Source organism: Cydia splendana, chromosome Z, assembly GCF_910591565.1.
Source record: "Cydia splendana chromosome Z, ilCydSple1.2, whole genome shotgun sequence".
Taxonomy (NCBI): domain Eukaryota; kingdom Metazoa; phylum Arthropoda; class Insecta; order Lepidoptera; family Tortricidae; genus Cydia; species Cydia splendana.
The window spans coordinates 34,112,062-34,133,719 of NC_085987.1; the positions used below are offsets into that span (position 1 = coordinate 34,112,062).

Consider the following 21,658-nt stretch of genomic DNA (forward strand, 5'->3'; position numbering starts at 1 on the left):
CAAATTGACCTTAATTAATCTATCTTCCAGGAACATGAAACATTAAGTATTCCAAGTGACAATGCCAAAGTTCTTAACTATCTAACAGAGGTATTGCTGCAAGACCTGTTAGATCCAAATGGTGATATGGCAAGTAACATTTATTAACAACTTTTTACCCGTAGTCTGTTATACTGATAGAATAGGTTATTAAGCTTTTGGTTTCTGCTCATTGATCAATATGTGTATCTATATCTATATCATGTAGCGGAGTGTTTTCAATATGAAGAACCCACCACCTAAAAGCCGCTTCCATACTGTCGAAGTTACACTCCCATTTTATAATGATGGCTACCTTTGCTTAAATTACATATAACATAGACAATAAAGTAATATATCTTTGCCTGGTACTAGTTTTTGTCGCTAAAAATTACAATACCTATAAAGAAAATAGAGCGAGTAGAGGTTCTGTATGTAAAATTTCTTCCCGCTCTATTTTCTTTGTATTGGAATTGTTAACAACCAATACATGATACAATACAGACATGTGCATGTCAAACTTTATGTTATTTCAGCATAGCATGTCGTTCTAAAATAAGAGCATAAATTAGATTGTATGGCTTGTGGCTCTTAATCCTGTTTCCATTCACGCAAAATGCGAATGTGTAATAACCATCTTATATTTCAAACGAACAGGCCAATTCGAACGTACACTTGACATCAAAACGATATCTGAATGATGTCAGTTAGTTCATTCGCGCGTGCTTGTCGCTCGCGCTAATACGTGTACGGACAAGTCCGAATTAAATGAACGCGCGAATGATAAGTAACAGTATTCAGATATCGTTTTGATCTCGAGTGTACGTTCAAATTGGCCTGTTGGTTTAATTTACCTGTAAGTAGCAGTTTAGCTGTAAAATTATTTTTCATCTCTCCTATTCGGAAAGTTCATGTATAGGCTGATAGTCGGGTGGAAAATTGCATTACCACCCACCCTAGGGTGGAAAGTATTTATTTTTTAATTTGTACTTCGAGCAACGGCTAACATCCATAGACCTATGCCATAGTATTCAGTTTAAAGCTCTTATATTAGCTTCCGCATTTTCAGGCCAAGTATTATCGAAATTGAATGTCAATTGCATTGCATTATTTAAAAAAAATATACTACTTGTATTTAATATTTAAATGTATGAAATAAACAAATATGTTTTAATGAATCAATATAAATGACGATGAATGTTTAAAAAACTATCATTACATTACATTCATTCATTCAGTTAAATTTTTAAAGGCGCGTATACATTAAGGCTGTTTCAGACTCATTCCAGTTGAAAATCGGTTTGTATATGGTTTTAGATGTTTTTCCGATCAAAATATAAATGGCGCCAATTCCAGTCCCTAATTTTCTTAACCGTCAAAATATTTTCTTGTGTTTGACTTTCCTCATAGTCAAAATGAAAAGTAGAGTGTTAACTCGGGTACAAGTAACCTTGATTAACAATCTACTATAAATAATCTACAATAACCAATCATATTATAATGCAGGAAAACATGAACGTTCTTGAAGTATGCAGCATTTGTAGAGAAGTGTTTTTATCGGAAAGTCATCTGGCTAGTCACAATGATGCTGAACATCCAGAACTCTCACAGCGCTGCAACCTTTGTAGCAAGGTAAGTAAGATTCAATGCGCCTAAATGAAACTTGCGATTTTGCCTTTAAAATAGTTGTCGGGAAACCGAAAAATGACGGGAACCACTTATTGCAAAAAAAAAAAAACACATTCAACTGATATACAAATTTACATTTTAGGTATTTGCATCAGTGAAATCAGCCGCCCGCCATAGGAATATATGCAAGCAAATAGAACGAAAATATATATGTAGTACTTGTGGGCTTAAATTTGCTTACGAGATTTCGTTAAATAAGCACATATTGCGGTACCACGAAGGACAAAGTGTATCAGTAAAGTTTATGGATCCTAAAACGAAGTCAGACGAGAGACAATTTCAATGTGATACTTGTAAAAGAAGTTTCTACAGGTGAGTTATTATTTAATGTTTTTGTTGTAATAAATAGTAATAATACCATTAAAAATCGGGACTATTTTTCGGACACAAAGAAAAATATGGTTACTTATGACTAATCCTCCTACAGCGTACAAATTTTTGTACATTTTTCCCGATTTATTTTGAATACAATTTAGGTATTGTATAAATAAGTAAGGGTTCCAAATACAAAAACAAAACAACTGTTTCTGGGTCTCAGGAGGTTTTTACTGACTATTGGGTATAATACAGTAAAATTATACATTTTGCGTTTGCGTCAAATCCGGTAGTTCTGATTTATTGCAGACTTGTTTATGATGTTGGCCCAATGAATAATCCAAGTTTGTGACCTCGAGCGCCGAACGCAACTTTGTCAAAAATCGAATAAGCCCCATTTTAATTTTTAACAAGCAGAAACGTCTGCGAACGATGCTATTAAGCCTAGAATAAATTTAAAAGTGGAAAAATTACTGTCTTGGGTGAGACTTGAACTCACGACCCCAGGGGTCCAGGGTATCCAGGGGTCGTGAGTTCAAGTCTCACCCAAGACAGTAATTTTTCCACTTTTAAATTTATTCTAAACCCCATTTTGTTTTTGATTTGGGCGATTATAACCCTAAAGTACTAGTTTTTGATAGTAACTTCCTAGGGCGTTTTTAAAGTAGACTAAATTTGCTACAGTAAGACACTAGAATTGTCTCTGTACATCTAATATTTTCCGAGATAAAGCCTTTCAAAATGTATAATTTTTTCGAACTTGTATTCGTAAGCTAAGTAAGTGCAGTGAGTATGCACTTTTGTCTCAGGCGATGCCGATTGGCACAATTGTTTCTAAGGTCAATCAAAGCTGATTTGGCCTGGTAGCCACAAAATCGTACCCCCCCCCCCCCCCAAACAGGGTTGACAAAGTTGCGTTCGGCGCTCGAAGTCACAAACTTGGATTATTCATTGGGCCAACATCATAAACGTCTGTAAAAAATCAGAACTACCGGATTTGACGCAAAAGAGCCAGGTTACAAAATTCGACAAAGTTACTGGATTAGTATTAAAACTTAAAACATTATGACTACCTACCCATTTGTTTTTTCATTATTTCCATGTGTTGGTGTTGAGACTCCTAGTAATAATAGTATTGAATTTGCCAAATTGTAATTATGATTACTTAAAACTGGCTTTTTAGTATTAGTGTTTAGGTTACTTCCATAATAGATTTTTTAAATTTTTGTTTCAGAAAAGATTTACTTGCCAGGCACACTAAACAGCATATGCCGAGTGAAAAACTATTTGAATGTGATGTGTGTAAAAAGAAGTTTCATAGAAGAGACAATTTACGGTACGTTGACAATTATTATTATTTGTACCTCCATTTCGGATTTCACGGGCCTTTAAATCCCGGTATTTTGATAGGCTTGCGTGGGGATATAGATCCAGCACGTAGAGGCCCTTTGGAGAGCTTTAATGTCATGTAGAACGCCTGCTGGAACCCGTTAACAGGTGCAACAATAAACACCCATGAACCGGTCTCAGCAGGCATTGGGACTATTGTATAAAAAGTGAATAGTATACCGGTCTATGGATTGAAGTTTGGGTGGACAATGAGACTGGGCTATTGTAAAGAGTTCGGACACCTGCCATAACAATGCTAACACACGTTATCGAGGCAGGTGGTGACTTGCCGCTGACTAGATGGGCCCCTGAAACTGCCGTCGTGAAGACGACCAGGGGCAACATCGGTGTGAGCGGCTCGGGGGTGTCGAGAGGTGTGCGCCGCTTTCTACCCAGTGGCTGTTAACAGCCACTGTGCCAACTCGCGTCTTATGCATCTTTCACTTCCACCCCTGGAGCATATAGCTCTTACGACTCCCCTCTGGACGGCTAATGAAGGCAAGCCAGAGCTGAGAGTCCTGCGGGTCCCCTTGGGGTCCACTCCGACCGACGAAGACACGCCGGAGACGGAGACCATGACCGAGTCTCTGGAGCACTCGGGTCCGTGGGGTCGTCACTCCCCAACAGCTCGCCACAAGCTGCCCTGCGGGCTTATTATTATTATTATTATAGCTTTATTTGCTCAGTGCTTTACATTATTTTATGTTAGGTTGGTTGCACTTTTGGTTGCACTGATCCCTGCTCGGTGAAAGCCTTTTACCCTTCCATTTCTCTCTGGTTTTTGCTGTTTCCATCCAGTTCTTTCCAGCTAGTCGTATGATGTCGTCTGCCCATCGTTTTTGAGGTTGTCGAGACGTTGACAATTAAAAACCCAAATTGAACGGTAGAGGGAAATCTCATCTTAATTAAAGTATTTATGTATATTGTATACGGCCCTGTTCTTGTAGGTACTTGTTGCATAAATCGCATTGTATTATGCTCCATAGCTCGTTGGCAAACCCCAAGCCGGACTTTTGAGCTTTAGTCGAAGACCAAGTCTGTGACCGTAGCATAGAGAAATATAGTAAGCTCACTCCATATATCAGATTTGGTACCAAAACGACTATTATTTTCGTAGTCGGCATCTAGCATCGAGTAGCGGAATTATCTGCTCATTTTGTTGTTTGCTTGAAATCATAATAAATTATATCTGACGCGAATTCCATTTGATGTAAAATAACGGAATATTGTACACAACTAAACAGGGCAAATTTAAGTGGCGTTTGACACGTTACATTTATATTATAGTTGCCATTTAAAATAAATCTTTCCCGCTTTCACGAGCTGCTTAAATCACAAATTATGCACATTTAGTTCAATAATTGGTTCATATTTCCAGTTCTCACAAGCGCGTTCACGAGGTCCACCGCGATAAAAGTGCGAGCAACAACTGCTTGTGTCTGTACTGCGGCCGTAGTTTCTCCAACTCCTCCAACCTGATCGTTCACATGCGACGTCACACCGGCGAGAAACCTTACAAATGCGACTTTTGTGGCAAAGGTAACTATCCAACGAACTAGAATAATTACTTATAGAAACCTGACTAGCGCTCAAAAATTATCCCATGTTTATTGTGCCGCGATCGACTCAACTGTACGGTGCGCAGTTTGATAACGCCAAATAGTCCGGTGGCCGGCTGCATGAAACAAACCTCATCAAAAAATAGAATATACCTACCCTGTAGAGGTACCTGACATTTAGTAGCTTCCAACGCACTTGGTCGGCCTAGGCTTAACCTGGCAGATTTTGTACAAATGGCAAAAACGTTGGACAAAAATTCATCAAAAAAAACCTCATCGAAAAATAGAATGAAACTTGTATGGTAGGATACCTGACCTTGAGGACAGTAAAAAAAAATTGGTCGGCCTTACCTTAGCCTGGCAGTTTTTGCAGTCCGACCAGATTTATTGGGTCACGTGAGAGCTACAATTTACCTCATCGAAAAATAGAATGAAACAAACGGATTATAATAGCTAAAATAAGCCTGTTGACGTATGTCTTGGTCGGCCTCACCTTAACCTGGCAGTTTTTGCAGTCCGACCAAATTTATAAAAAAATCATCAAAATTTTTTTATCGAAAAATCGTATGTAACTGGTATGGTACGATGGCTGCCTTTGAGGACAGTAAAAAAAAAGTGGTCGGCCAAATCCTGTGTTGGCAGGTTCCTGTGTCCGACCAATTTTGTGGTACCACGTGAGAGCTACAATTTTACCTCATCGAAAAATAGAATGAAACAAACGGATTATAATAGCTAAAATAAGCCTGTTGACGTATGTCTTGGTCGGCCTCACCTTAACCTGGCAGTTTTTGCAGTCCGACCAAATTTATAAAAAAAACATCAAAATTTTTTTTCGAAAAATCGTATGAAACTTGTATGGTACGATAGCTGCCTTTGAGGACAGTAAAAAAAAGTGGTTGGCCAAATCCTGTGTTGGCAGGTTCCTGTGTCCGACCAATTTTGTGGTACCACGTGAGAGCTACAATTTACCTCATCGAAAAATAGAATGAAACAAACGGATTATAATAGCTAAAATAAGCCTGTTGACGTATGTCTTGGTCGGCCTCACCTTAACCTGGCAGTTTTTGCAGTCCGACCAAATTTATAAAAAAATCATCAAAAATTTTTTATAGAAAAATCGTATGAAACTTGTATGGTACGATAGCTGCCTTTGAGGACAGTAAAAAAAAAGTGGTCGGCCAAATCCTGTGTTGGCAGGTTCCTGTGTCCGTCCAATTTTGTGGTACCACGTGAGAGCTACAATTTACCTCATCGAAAAATAGAATGAAACAAACGGATTATAATAGCTAAAATAAGCCTGTTGACGTATGTCTTGGTCGGCCTCACCTTAACCTGGCAGTTTTTGCAGTCCGACCAAATTTATAAAAAATCATCAAAAATTATTATCGAAAAATCGTATGAAACTGGTATGGTACGATGGCTGCCTTTGAGGGCAGTAAAAAAAAAGTGGTCGGCCAAATCCTGTGTTGGCAGGTTCCAGTGTCCGACCAATTTTGTGGTACCACGTGAGAGCTACAATTTTACCTCATCGAAAAATAGAATGAAACAAACGGATTATAATAGCTAAAATAAGCCTGTTGACGTATGTCTTGGTCGGCCTCACCTTAACCTGGCAGTTTTTGCAGTCCGACCAAATTTATAAAAAATACATCAAAATTTTTTTTCGAATAATCGTATGAAACTTGTATGGTACGATAGCTGCCTTTGAGGACAGTAAAAAAAAAGTGGTCGGCCAAATCCTGTGTTGGCAGGTTCCTGTGTCCGTCCAATTTTGTGGTACCACGTGAGAGCTACAATTTACCTCATCGAAAAATAGAATGAAACAAACGGATTATAATAGCTAAAATAAGCCTGTTGACGTATGTCATGGTCGGCCTCACCTTAACCTGGCAGTTTTTGCAGTCCGACCAAATTTATAAAAAAATCATCAAAATTTTTTTTATCGAAAAATCGTATGAAACTTGTATGGTACGATAGCTGCCTTTGAGGACAGTAAAAAAAAAAGTGGTCAGCCAAATCCTGTGTTGGCAGGTTCCTGTGTCCGACCAATTTTGTGGTACCACGTGAGAGCTACAATTTACCTCATCGAAAAATAGAATGTAACAAACGGATTATAGTACCTAAAATAAACCTGTTGACGTATGGCTTGGTCGGCCTCACCGTAGCCTGGCAGTTTTTGCAGTCCGACCAAATTTGTGGTACCACGTGACAGCTACAATTTACCTCATCGAAAATAGGATGAAAAAAAAAACCGGATTATAATAGCTAAAATAAACCTGTTGACGTATGGCTTGTTACGGACGGCTTTCATAAATTCAATGTGGCAGTGTGCGGCAGAATCCACTTGCATCAAATTTGATGCAACACATTGTGGCTGGACATTAAGAGATGAAATGTTTAAGATCAAATGGTTTGAAGGACACATAACGCCTTTGCGAGTCGAAGAAATAACAATAGATAAGTCGGAGTCTGGGGAAAGTTCGTCAGACTTCGACTCCGGAGATGATTATGATTAACAGTAATTATTAACTATAAAAGGGTTATTCCCACTAGTTACCACCAAGTTCTTATCAGTGGTAACTACTGGGAATTATTTTCCCACCTTTTACCACTGGTAACTACTGGGAATAAAAATTCCCAGTAGGTACCACCAAACCGAGTTGGTGGTAACTACTAATCATCTTCGGAGTCGAAGTCTGACGAACTTTTCCCAGACTCCGACTTATCTATTGTTATTTCTTCGACTCGCAAAGGCGTTATGTGTCCTTCAAACCATTTCAACATTCAACAGTTCAACATACGATCGGCTCATCTTTATAATAAACTTACGAGGGGCGTTCAAAATATTCTCGGTATTGATATCTTACAACCTCTTCTTAAATTTCTTTCGTTACTGGCCGCTAAGGTTTATTCATTGACATTAAAAAAAAATATAATTGGAACCGAGATGTTCTTTTGTTTTTCTGCAATTGCTGAACAAACATGAACATCATGTGCGAATTGACAATGTTAACTAAATTAGAACATCAATGCGTCATAAGATTCTCGACAAAACAGGGTAAAAATCAAAAAACCATAAAAGAGGAAATGGATTGTGTTTACCGTGAGTCTGCTCCTTCTCTATCTACCATTCAAAAGTGGTCAAGCGAATTTAAACGTGGAAGGGAGAGTATTGAAGATGACCCTAGACCTGGTCGGCCTGTAGTAGCTACTTCACAAGAAAATATTGATAAAGTGGAAAAACTTATATTGGAAGATGGTCGAGTGAAGGTAAAATCTATAGCTCAAGTAACCAATCTTTCTATTGGTATCGTACATGATATTATCCATGACCATCTTAATATGTCAAAAGTAAGTGCAAGATGGGTTCCGCGAATGCTGACTCGGCTTCAAAAAGACATGCGTGTAGCGTGTTGTTCCGATGTTATTGACCTGTGCGGTGAAAATCCTAATGAGGTGCTGCAAAGAATAGTTACTGGAGATGAAACCTGGGTTCATCATTATGACCCAGAGAGTAAACAAGAGTCCATGCAGTGGCACATTAAGGGTTCAGCTCATCCCAAAAAGTTCAAGGTCGTCCCTTCAGCTGGCAAGGTCATGGCCACGATATTTTGGGATTGTGAAGGAATATTACTAATCGATTATAAAGAAAAAGGTGTAAATATCACACGACAGTACTACGCTAACATTCTACGTCAATTAAAGGATGCAATCAAAGAAAAGAGGCGAGGAAAGTTAACCAAAGGTGTTCTGCTTCTGTGTGACAACGCCCCCGTCCATACTGCTCATATTGCCAAGGCAGCTATTGTTGAATGTGGGTTTGAAACTGTTACTCACCCACCGTATAGTCCGGACTTAGCCCCCAGCGACTTCTTTTTGTTCCCCAATCTTAAAAAGGATCTGCGTGGAATTTTTTTTTCTGACGATGAAGCATTGAAGGCTGCAGTGGAGGAGCATTTTTACACCAAAGATAAAAAATATTTTTATGAGGGATTAAAAAAAAAAATTGACCGATCTTTTAAGGGGATTAACATAGGGGGGGAGTATATTGAAAAATAAAAATATCAAACTTTTCGTACTTGTTTGTTTTCATTCTCATACCGAGAATATTTTGAACACCCCTCGTAACAAACTTCTGGATTTCCACTCTAAATCGTACTACGAATGTAAAAAGCTTCTAAACTGGTTAAAAAGTAAAACCTTTGATGAGACAGAGAATCTACTTCGTTGAAGCATTGAAGACACGCATAAACACACACACACACACGCACACACACACGCACACACGCACGCACGCACGCACGCACGCACGCACGCACGCACGCACGCACGCACGCACGCACGCACGCACGCACGCACACACACACACACACACACACACACACACACACACACACACACACACACACACGCACTCCTGATACCTGTTCTGTTTCTGTTACATTGTTAATCGATCACTATTAAAACTTTGTCTGATTAAGTATAATAATAAATTATAGATTATCTCAACTAGAGACCTACCTAAATTATCTAACCTATGGGAACTGTAAATTGTAAACTTTATCTTGTCAATAACTAGAATTATATAGCCTTATTATTATTAACCTCATGTTACCTAAGGAAGAGCGGAGGCTCCCAACACAAGCTATTTTTGCTTACAGGGAGGCTCCATCCCTTAGCTTACATTTACCGTGTAACTTACAAAAATAAAGAATTTTGAATTTTTTGAATTTTTTTTAAAATTTGATCTTATACATTTCATCTCTTAATGTCCAGCCACAATGTGTTGCATCAAATTTGATGCAAGTGGATTCTGCCGCACACTGCCACATTGAATTTATGAAAGCCGTCCTTAACAAGCCATACGTCAACATGTTTATTTTAGCTCTTATAATCCGTTTTTTTTTTCATCCTATTTTCGATGAGGTAAATTGTAGCTGTCACGTGGTACCACATTTGGTCGGACTGCAAAAACTGCCAGGCTACGGTGAGGCCGACCAAGCCATACGTCAAAGGTTTATTTTAGGTATTATAATCCGTTTGTTACATTCTATTTTTCGATGAGGTCAATTGTAGCTCTCACGTGGTACCACAAAATTGGTCGGACACAGGAACCTGCCAACACAGGATTTGGCCGACCACTTTTTTTTTTACTGTCCTCAAAGGCAGCTATCGTACCATACCAGTTTCATACGATTTTTCGATAAAAAAATTTTGATGATTTTTTTATAAATTTGGTCGGACTGCAAAAACTGCCAGGTTAAGGTGAGGCCGACCAAGACATACGTCAACAGGCTTATTTTCAACCGACGAAAAAAAAAACGGAGGAGGTTCTCAAGTCGACGCGTATATATATTTTTTTTTTATGTATGACCACGCATAACTTTTTACAGAGATGTTCGATTTTGATAATTATTTTTTTATTGGAAAGGGTATACCCCGAAGTTGGTCCCATATAAATTTGGAAAAAAAAATCCAACCTTAAGGGTAGGAAAATAGGGGTGATTGATTTTTTCACTCACCGATTGTAACGTATGACCACGCATAACCTTTTACAGAGTAGTCGTAATAATAATAAAAAATTGGAAAGAAATCCTACCCTAAGGGTGGGAAAATAGGGGTAATTTATTTATATTACAGAACAAAATAATAGTTAAAGTAGGTTTATTAATATAACAGTTAATAGCTAAAGCAAGGTAGGTAGCTATTTTAAAAGTAATCAAAAATTAAGCATGTAATAATTTGTATAAATTATAGCCACAGAAAATTATAAAATAAAAACTTTTTAACAAAAAAAATAACCGCCGAAAAAAAAACTAAAAGGAAATAAAAAAACCGGCACTAACACGAAACGAGTCGACCAACAAAAACAATAGCACACTGAAAAGAAAAAAATAATTATTTTGTCTTCAATAACGCAAGTGAATACCTATGAACTATGTATATACATACTTCTGAAATCAATCACACAAATCTGCGTATTTATATATTTACAATCTGTTATTTTTGGAGTCGGTGCCAGCCTCAAACAAACTTGAGCACCTTAGTGAAGCACCTGCACCGACTCCAAAAATAACAGATTGTAAATATATAAATACGCAGATTTGTGTGATTGATTTCAGAAGTATGTGTATATACATAGTTCATAGGTATTCACTTGCGTTATTGAAGACAAAATAATTATTTTTTTCTTTTCAGTGTGCTATTGTTTTTGTTGGTCGACTCGTTTCGTGTTAGTGCCGGTTTTTTTATTTCCTTTTAGTTTTTAGCTATTATAATCCGTTTGTTTCATTCTATTTTTCGATGAGGTAAATTGTAGCTCTCACGTGACCCAATAAACTGGTCGGACTGCAAAAACTGCCAGGCTAAGGTGAGGCCGACCAATTTTTTTACTGTCCTCAAGGTCAGGTATCCTACCATACAAGTTTCATTCTATTTTTCGATGAGGTTTTTTTTGATGAATTTTTGTCCAACGTTTTTGCCATTTGTACAAAATCTGCCAGGTTAAGCCTAGGCCGACCAAGTGCGTTGGAAGCTACTAAATGTCAGGTACCTCTACAGGGTAGGTATATTCTATTTTTTGATGAGGTTTGTTTCATGCAGCCGGCCACCGGACTAAAATGTTGTAATGCTGCGCAAGAGGTCTGTCGTATAGAATTTTATTTTAGCCAACATCATTCACGTGAAGTTACCCCTTTTTGCTGCTATGCCTTTTTGTATTGTATGAAGATACGGAATTGACGTGGTCCGACGACACGCACTTAGTCGGTTTTTAATGACGATTTTGCTAAAGGCCTGAACAACCTTTATATCTAAATATTAAACTAGAGTTAGACCAAGATAAACCGGCAACGATTTTGATAGCACACGCAGTGCAAGTGTTTTATATATACGTCATAAATTATGACTCATAATTTGATAGTAGTTTGACGTTCAAAATAACACTTGCACTGCGTCTGCTGTCAAAATCGTTGTAGACTTGTCTTGGTCTGACTGTGTATATTTAGGCGACGGACCTACTAACCTCAATGCTGCGCGCGTGCTGGCAACCTGGCCGGTACAGATGCCGCTGTGGACGTCTTTTGTTTATATGTTCCTAGTTTTTTTTCTGTGTTCGTGTAGGTATCTGTAGCTACCTAGTTGTAGTACCTATATGCTGTACAGTCAGGTTTTACGCGTTTTTAACATTTTTATGTTGCATATTTATTTTACGATATTTTAATACAACCTTAATTGTATTACAGGTTTTCCCCGGTCGTCGGATCTGCAATGCCATAGACGCTCGCATACTGGAGAGAAGCCATGTATCTGTGTGGTTTGTGGAAAAGGTTTAAAGTATTTTTTTTTATCATAGTTAGCTCACTCAGCGCCCACTATCGGCATGGCACGACAAGGAATCCTTCGGCATATTGCCGAGGCGTCTTAGATATATCAGGCGTTCTTAGCATTTCTGGGCACCTTGGTATGCCTGAGGGATGCCTCGGTAATATGCCGAAGGATCTCTCTTGCTGTGCCATGCCGATAGTGGGCGCCGGGCCTAGAACTTAGGCGTCGCCATACAATCGATTTTACACTCTCATTTTCAAACGACATGCTGGAATAACTTGATACTGGACTTTAAAATACGTGTAGTATGCAAATCTACCTACCAAACCAGAACCTCTTATTTTTAACCCGCGCTTGTTTAGGCGATATATAATGTTGTGGTATTTAAATAAAGTAAAATATAAATTAATAAAATATATATATCATAATTTTCAGTAATATCTCAAACTACATATTTACTTAAATTTTTTACACGACTGCCCAAATAAAAAAAAGTGTGTATTGTTATCATTCGTCATCTGGTTTTAAATTCAAGTTGAAAACATAAAATGTCACTTAAAGTAAAGCTTGCAAAATACGACATAGCTCAATGTGGTGTCCACCGTTGGCCGTTATGTGATTGATGCAAGCGGCGCTGTTTTTTTCATGCACGGTTTTGCCAGGCACGCCGCTTAATTATGTTGAAAACTCGTATAATTTGCAGCTTCATTTCTCTTCCTCGGTCTGATTCAACCCTCCCCAAAAGAATGTGGCGGCCATGGATTTTTATGCAATGTTACTACGAGTCTGTTGCGCTTGTTCGCGGCCGACATGACATGAGGTGCCCAGTGGTAAATAACTCGTCATTCCACATCGAGTTTCTTGTTAACAAACTTTCGTCGGTCCATATTATGTTTGTGAGAATTTGCGGACTCATTTGGTTCAGCCACTATTTTTCTTCAAACCAATTTTGCGTTGTCAAGCCGCCCTAGTGAATCTTCATGTTTCAATGCATGTACCGTGACTACAGAAAATGGTTGCCGTTGGTCCCGTTTCTTAATTTTGTGGACGGCTTTTGATTTCCTATTACTGGAGCCAGGAATGGTTTAAGACCCACCCACAGTTTGGTTGACGTCAATACGAGGAGGGAAGGGCCACCAGTACTGTCAGGTCCTATCTACCATTTTGCCATAGTCTTGTAATCGCCCTTATAAATAACACGATAATTGGTAGCCTGTTATTTTTGCGGAAACCTCTCACCGAACAGTCAGAGATCGCGCAGCGTTATTCCTGCCTTTCCACTAAAATTCAACGGCGTTATATAATAATAAATAATAATTAATAACCTACATGTTTTGTTTGCAACAAGGGAACGTCACATTGGGGAGAAAAAAAAAATGACAATTAAGTGAAACTGAAATTAAAATGACACTCGAGTCCAAATTGTACTCTAGTTATGAAATATAAAATTGCAACAACCTAATACGTAATATGGTATCATGTTGTTCTGTTTATATTATATTGTAAGATCGGTGTACCAACAATACCAACATAAAGTTCTATGTAAATGAGCGAATAAAGAATACTAATACCAGACAAAGATATATGTTACTTTAATATTCTTGCCAAGTTCCTTGATATTTCAGCATGTCGTTTTAAAATAAGAGTTTAATTTCTATTGTTAGGCGACGACCAAGTTTTGTGACTTAAAAGAAACTATAACGACTGGGCAGGTAAAGGTTGAGTGATCATTAGATTGGTACAGTTGGGAGAGATCGAGACCTGTTGACTCCATAAGCTGTAATGTTTGTTTATCAATCGTATAACAAAGTAACCTTTGTACAGTCAACTACAAAGAGATGTATCCATGTTAGTCTTACAAAATGCAGGAACTTTTAGTATGCCAAAATTATTTACCCTTGCTTCGTGACATTTTCAGTATCCATCAAATCTTACACTATCATCGATTCGTTTAAAGTGCTATTACTATGTATCCAACTATGTTGCCTATGAATGTACTCCTGCAACCTTCATTTATTATCTATCAATATGTTATGACAAATATAAGTAACTAGAGACCCGTTGCGGCGTCGAAACGCCGCTACAATACAGGAATTCCAATAGTGAAATAAGTACTTAGAAAACTTTTGAAACCTTTTGACTTTTGAAATAAAAACCGACTTCAATACAGATTAAAACGCAAGCCTCGGTAAAAACCACTTGTTTGTTAATTTTCTTAAAAATTACTGAACCGATTTGGAATTTTTGAAATCGATTCATAAACAACGATGCTGACGCTACGTCACCGAAGTGTCAAAACTAAAATTGAACTTTATGGCACTTAGGTCTTTGGCGTTGAACCTACGGTACGCATATATATCGGTCATTGGCGTCCAAAAGGTTAAAAAGATATTTTAAACATTGACGATTGAATTGAATATGAATTTGTTTTTTCAAACCTAATGAAAAAGTTTTCTTTTTTTTAATCTCTGTAATTTCTTTTTCACGACCGGTACTTTTTGTGCACATAAATTAGGTATGCGACCACAAACTCAAGAATGACGACACACTCGTGTAAGTAGCTATTAGTTATGGAGCGTATTCAGCGGTCAGTAAGAATTCTATGTATTATACCTAATGAGAATTTTCATGAATTTTTGCGTTGATTGATTAGGTCGTAGTGGCTATATAAGGGTCAAATTAAATTTTCACTAGTCAAATAAATAATAAAACACAAACTTTGGAAAATAATTAGAATGTATTAAGTTACTAAACAACAAAATTATAGGCAAAAGGAAAACAGGAACATGGCAGAGACAAACATAGATTACATGGTAAATTTTGTTTTGCTGGAATGTAATTATCCAGGGAGGTAACAGGGAAATACATTTGTATGGAGCAGCCGCTATCGTGACAACGCATACGAATTTCACTTTTATTTTTTTAGTTCAAAACGAAGAGCTCTACAATAGTTACAACACTGATTTAAGCTACCTAGACTGAATTTCCGGTCGGGTATTACCGAGTGCAATGTTGAATAGACTTACTTGGTTTCTTAATCTACTCGAACCTAATATTCGTATGCTGTGCTAGAGAACACATTAAAATAACTATTTCAGGTCACCTAATTCCACCTTGGTAGGTGCATACGAAAGATTGGATAAACTACTACTTAATCATGAAACTCCGCGCGGTCTTCAACCACCGAAGTGTCGTTATTGTCAGAAATATTGATTTCCGGTGGTATTTCCTTTTCATCATGCGCCGAAGTCTCCGATGTGAGGAGGAGTGTTTCGTTTGATATTATCTCGCTCAGGTCTTCTGACGAAACCTAGAAGAATAATACATACGTGTAAGTGTTTTAGGTGGGTTACTTACTGACAAAGAAAATGAAAAGTATAGTATTAATTATTTATCTAATATTTTTATTTTTGAAGTGAAAACTTATTTAGGCGCGTTAGCCACTTTTTTATACGGGGAAAAACAAACTCGCGACACCGTCATTGTCAAATCGTCAACCTACGTCACGACACCAGGGCCCAGTTTTATAAAGTTACAAGTTACAAGTTTACAGGCGTTTACTGGCAACACTTGCTCCGTTTTTTACAATTTGCGTTTTATAAAAGTACTGTGTTACAATTTTACAGGTTACAGGTACAAGTGCCTGTAGCTCAACCATAGACGAAAATATGGGAGTTTAATAGTTTTAAACTCATAATCGAACAAGCGCTTTATAAAAATATTGTAAATTACAAGTGTAGATTGGTACACTTGTAACAAAAACTGACATACGTCTTGAGTCCTGTAATTCTTAATTTATAATTAAAATTATTCGTTTTCTGAGCGATTTTAAACTTTACTCTTTATTGTTAGGCACCAACGCCAACGATTGTGCCAGGGCATGCATACTTTTCCATGCACTACCTTATCAGTTTTTGTTAATGTATCTGAAGTAGGAAATAGGAAATAAAGTGACAATATGTTTGATATTGATTTTATTGATGATATCGTTTTATTTTATCTACTAGGAAACGGAAAGGGATTGGTGCCGATATTTGTCGTTGATTTATTAGCATTCGTCTCTTTATTTAAGTATAGTGCATTCACATTATGGTAAAGTGTACTATTCATAATTTTCGATACTTACGATAGCGTACTTATCTTTGAGCCGCTACCGAAACGATACATTTTATAATGTAATGTGAAACAGTATTTATTTACTTATTAGGTAAATATTTCATGAAATCTAACTTAATCTGAATCTGAAAACGGCCCGAAAAGTATATCCTTGGCATCGAACACCGCTCTCAACCACTCGATTTTTCCTTCATTTCTGGGCATTTTTCAATAATTAATATTTTACAGCAAACAATAACACAGCATTTAGTAGAGCACAGAGTATCTATGACAGACGTTTTTTTTTTCTCACTTGTAGATTTCACATGTAATATCGAACATTAAATTCGCAAACTAACGGCTAGTTCTGATTTTTTAATATGTTGTTAGGATCACTACCAGCATTGTAAATCCAAGTTTGCAGCTTCGAAAGACCTGTGCTAACTTTCACCACTCGAAAAACTGCGAAATATTCGTACTTTTTTTGGTATTCTCAATATAAGTCCTAAACTATGCATTTTTTTATCAAAAAGGTGGATACTGAAAATGTCACGAAGCAAGGGTAAATAATTTTGGCATACTGAAAGTTCCCGCATTTTGTAAGACTAACATGGATACATCTCTTTGTAGTTGACTGTACATTGTTCGATATACAAGAGCTGGCACGGATATGGATCAAATAACTGAATGGGGTAATATTCGTGTTAGTAATAATCGTGTTTTCGGGGTATTAGCTTTGAAATACAGTGCCGGACAAAAAGAATCATACACTTGCACGAAAATGAAGGTTTTATTTGTACTACTTTATAAATTCCACTACACACATTATACCTTAGGAAAATTTATAGCACATTTCATGGCTTATTATACAAACATAATAAAAGTTCAAGATTCATCAAAATTATTATTTACAAATTTAATTATAGATAGCACTTATTTTTGCTCTGGACAAATTAAATCATACTAGACCGGGAGATAGTGACACATTTTACTGGGTCATTTGTACCAGTATGGCGGTTCGTCAGGGGTCTAAGCATGTAATGAAGGAAAGAAAATGCTATGACCATAGCGCTGGTACCGGCGGCCCAATCGCGTGGGCGTTAGTCGAACGTGTCGGATAAAATACGAGTGTCGAACGATTTGTACCACAAAAATCCTCGTATTATTCGATAGTCCATAAAAAAGAAGTAGGCGGTAGCGTAATGCCATACTTCTCCGGTGTGACTTACAGCCCGCCATACTGAGGCGAACACGTTAATTAAAAAAAAACAATTCAACCATTTGTACCAAGCTAATTTTTGCACAGGTGATCATCGTCGAGCAGCCATTCATGGACATCACCATGCCATACTTTTCGGATGGTTCCAAATGCCCGCCATACCGCCGCAAGAAAGTTAATTTTTTTTTTTTTGCTAAACGATTTGTACCAGTATTGCATTTAAATTTTTGGAGAGTATTTGATAAAATGTGACCGTTATTATAATTGCCATACTTATAGTAGGGGGATAAAGTGCTGCCATACTTGAAAAACTTATTTAATCGACACGTTTCAAAAATACGACTATGTATACGTAAAATAATTTTTTACAGCATGGCATCATCATATTCTGTTTGTTTGGATACAATTGTACCTAAAAAAATATATTTCAGATTATAACTACGGGGCGGACGACTGTGAGACTTAAGCCAAGACTTAAAACAAAAAACAATTTTTTGACGATTTGTACCAGTATGGCATTTGGATTTTTGGAAATTATATGATGCAATGTGACCATTATTATATTTGCCATACTTCTAATAGGGGGAAAAAGGGGCACCATACTTGAAATAAAAAAAAAATATTGTACACATTTGCCACCTCCTACAGGTATGGCATTATGAGATTTCCATTTATGATCACACAGAAAGTGTTGAAAAAAAAATTCAAGATGGTACAAATCGTTTAGCAATAAAAAAAAAATTAACTCCCTTGCGGCGGTATGGCGGGCATTTGGAACCATCCGAAAAGTATGGCATGGTGATGTCCATGAATGGCTGCTCGACGATGATCACCTGTGCAAAAATTAGCTTGGTACAAATGGTTGAATTGTTTTTTTTTAATTAACGTGTTCGCCTCAGTATGGCGGGCTGTAAGTCACACCGGAGAAGTATGGCATTACGCTACCGCCTACTTCTTTTTTATGGACTATCGAATAATACGAGGATTTTTGTGGTACAAATCGTTCGACACTCGTATTTTATCCGACACGTTCGACTAACGCCCACGCGATTGGGCCGCCGGTACCAGCGCTATGGTCATAGCATTTTCTTTCCTTCATTACATGCTTAGACCCCTGACGAACCGCCATACTGGTACAAATGACCCAGTAAAATGTGTCAGTATCTCCCGGTCTATACATTAAGCACAATCGCAAATTAATCTTAGCCTAATATTTTGTGTGGCCTCCTTTTGCCTTCAACACGCTTTCGGCCAATTATTTTAGGTAAGTATTCCGGGTCGATATTGTCTCAAGCTTCTTCCAGAGCTCCGAAGTAGGAATCCTTATTAGTGACATTTGTTTTATCAATTTTGCCATCCAAAGATGACCACAGGTTCTCAATCGGGTCGATATCGGGCGATTGTGGGGGCCATTCAAGCAGTTTAATCCTATTTGCCTTGAAGAATGCAGCAGATATTATAGCTGTGTGCTTCGGGTCATTATCTTGCTGAAATACTGGCTCTCCAAGCTACATTTAAGCAGATAAATCTTAAAATTTTCTCGCAAAATGTTAATATAACCTTCAGCAGTCATTATGCCATTAATAAGAGCTACGAGGGGCGCCTGAAAAGTTCGCGGCCTTAGAAAAAAAATGAAAGAGAGTATTAAAGTAAATGTTTTTATTTTTCAATATAGTCCCCTTAGTGTGATAAGCACTTTTCGCTTCGAGCAAACAATGCTTTAATACCGCCGAAATATAACCTTTTTCCTTCGCTTCAAAATGGCTCTCTACCGCAGCCTTGATCTGATTGTCATCGGCAAACCGGCGACCACGTAAGTCTTTTTTTAAATTTGAAAAAAGGAAATAGTCGCTCGGAGACAGGTCTGGACTGTAGGGTGGATGGTTGATTTCTCCAAAACCAGTGTCTTAGAGCCTGCCTAGCAACACGGGAAGTGTGAACTGGTGCATTGTCCTGTAAAAACAACACTCCACGGCTAAGTTTCCCACGTCGCTTCTGGACGACTGCGTCACGTGCTTGAATCAATAAATTTGCATAATATTGACCGTTAATTCTGGTCCCTTTTGGCAAATAATCAACTAATAAAACTCCTTCACTGTCCCAAAACACGGTCGCTATAAGCTTCGAAGCTGACCTTTCCACTAAATTTCTTTGGAGCCCTCTCGCCCTTTTTTAACCATTGCATTTTGATTCTGAATCATATTGGCAAACCCACGTTTCATCTACGGTTACGATTCGGTTTCAAATTTGGTCCAGATTCCCTTCAGCTAGATCCAAAATTATTCGCAACTTTTACGTCGCCGTTCCTTATCAAGCGGTGTTAGCATTTATGGTACCCAGCGCGCAGTATTTCTTTTTCATGTATAAACGTTCATGTAAAATGTGTCCTACCCTTTCTTTACTAATTTGTAGTTCCTCCGCTATCTACCAGATTTTAATTCTGCTGTCAGCCAAAACACATTTTTCCACCTTTTTAACATTTTCGTCAGTGACCACCGTGACAGGCCGCCCATGGCGGGGGTCATCTTCACAGCTTTCTCGTCCTTGTTGAAATAAACGAGCCCATTTTTTTATCATAGTGTACGAAGGGCTTAAATGATGGAGAGAGAGTATTCATCATATCATCAAAAATCTCTTTAGGCGGTTTTCCTTTTTTTACAAAATACTAACTGCGCGGTATTCAAATTTATCAAAATTTCCGCATTTGACAGACATTGTTAAGTTTATCCGCGCACAGAACGAAAACCGAATAACTTGTTTTTTAATGGCGGCAATATTTAAACTGCCAAAGAGGCGAGGAAAAAAATAGCAGTCTTTTTTTAAAAGTTTTTTTTTCTTGCTGCGAACTTTTCAGCCGCTCCTCGTAGGCTGCCAACTCCAGACCAAGCAAATAAGCCCCATACCATAACATTGCCCCTACTAATAAATCAAAAACATAAACTAACAATTATACTATCTGACTTAAAAATAGTCCTTAACTAGGTCATTCATAAACCTATAATACGTAGTGTAGCAAATTTTGTAGAAAAATATATATAACAAGATTGCCACATGAGATAAACGTTTTATTTGAAAACTTGAAATAATGGACTTTATAATTTACAGTTTAAATAAAATAAGCTAATACCCTGCCCACACAAAATCATACATAGATAGTAAAAAAAAAAAAAAAAGTATCTGCCACCGAAATCACCTAAGTATCAGATCCAGGAAATTTTTAAGAAGCAACGTGCCACCGAAATCAATCTTATGAACTAAAAGGCTACCTAGCTGGCTAAGTCTTTCTTGTTCCCTATTGGTACCATTAAGGAACAGGCAGGAATAGAGGCTGCGAGCAATAAAAATGTAACAATAATTTAATTAAAAAAATACACAAAGGAAAAGCCGTTGAATGGTTTAGCTTTTGTAAATAGGTCAACCAAAGGGCCAAACGCAGATAAATACAGTTGATTATCATCAAATGATGACCATGTTCAGGGTATCACTCTGTGCTCTTTTTTTTCTTGGTGTAACTCCTCCTTTGTTGCTTAAGGCTGTGGTAGAATTACCGCTAGATACTTATTTAAATCCGCAGTTTCTAGTTTCATTTCTTTTGAACTGTGTCCGATTGTTGCAGTAGGTAATCAGTTTTGTTCTATTGTTTTTTTTTAAAGTTTTGATTTTTCCTGCAGTCGGTGTATCCTGGATTGCAAAAATAAAAAACACAGTAGGGGGTTTAAATGCAATAAGTCTTTGTAGTCTTTGCAGTAAATGTCTGAAAAAATTTAGAACGACCTGTTCATTACCTACTCCTGACCGTATGTTTCAATATAGGTACACCCAAGGCCTAAAGTATGGAAACAACGTTGTTTTCTTTAATATCTCATGTATCTATCTTTGTTGTATATTTGTATCCTAAAATTTGCATTGGGCAACCCCGAAATATTAAAAATTCCCGCTACATATCAATATATCCTAAAATATTGTCGATAAGATAACAAAAAGTTAGGACAAAGATGATAGTTGAGGACAGTCTTTTCAAAAGGGCTTATTTCTCTATAGACACCAT

General features: G+C 37.5%; 2 protein-coding genes across 9 annotated transcripts in view; one reads left to right on the forward strand and one right to left on the reverse strand.

The window, feature by feature from the left end:
• LOC134803940 (zinc finger protein 28-like) overlaps positions 1 to 21,658 on the forward strand; it is a 36,840-nt gene that overhangs the window by 7,939 nt on the left and 7,243 nt on the right. For both annotated transcript variants that reach the window (XM_063776767.1, XM_063776768.1), the window contains exons 8-13: positions 31 to 129; positions 1,525 to 1,650; positions 1,790 to 2,019; positions 3,257 to 3,358; positions 4,790 to 4,950; positions 12,215 to 12,298. In XM_063776767.1, coding sequence (XP_063632837.1) covers positions 31 to 129; positions 1,525 to 1,650; positions 1,790 to 2,019; positions 3,257 to 3,358; positions 4,790 to 4,950; positions 12,215 to 12,298 — 802 coding nt within the window. The remainder of the gene's footprint in view (positions 1 to 30; positions 130 to 1,524; positions 1,651 to 1,789; positions 2,020 to 3,256; positions 3,359 to 4,789; positions 4,951 to 12,214; positions 12,299 to 21,658) is intronic.
• Positions 15,021 to 21,658, reverse strand: part of LOC134803977 (keratin-associated protein 9-1-like) — a 97,686-nt gene continuing 91,048 nt past the window's right edge. For all 7 annotated transcript variants that reach the window (XM_063776830.1, XM_063776825.1, XM_063776828.1 and 4 more), the window contains one exon: positions 15,021 to 15,606. In XM_063776830.1, the coding sequence (XP_063632900.1) occupies positions 15,448 to 15,606 (159 nt within the window). In that variant the 3' untranslated portion in view covers positions 15,021 to 15,447. The remainder of the gene's footprint in view (positions 15,607 to 21,658) is intronic.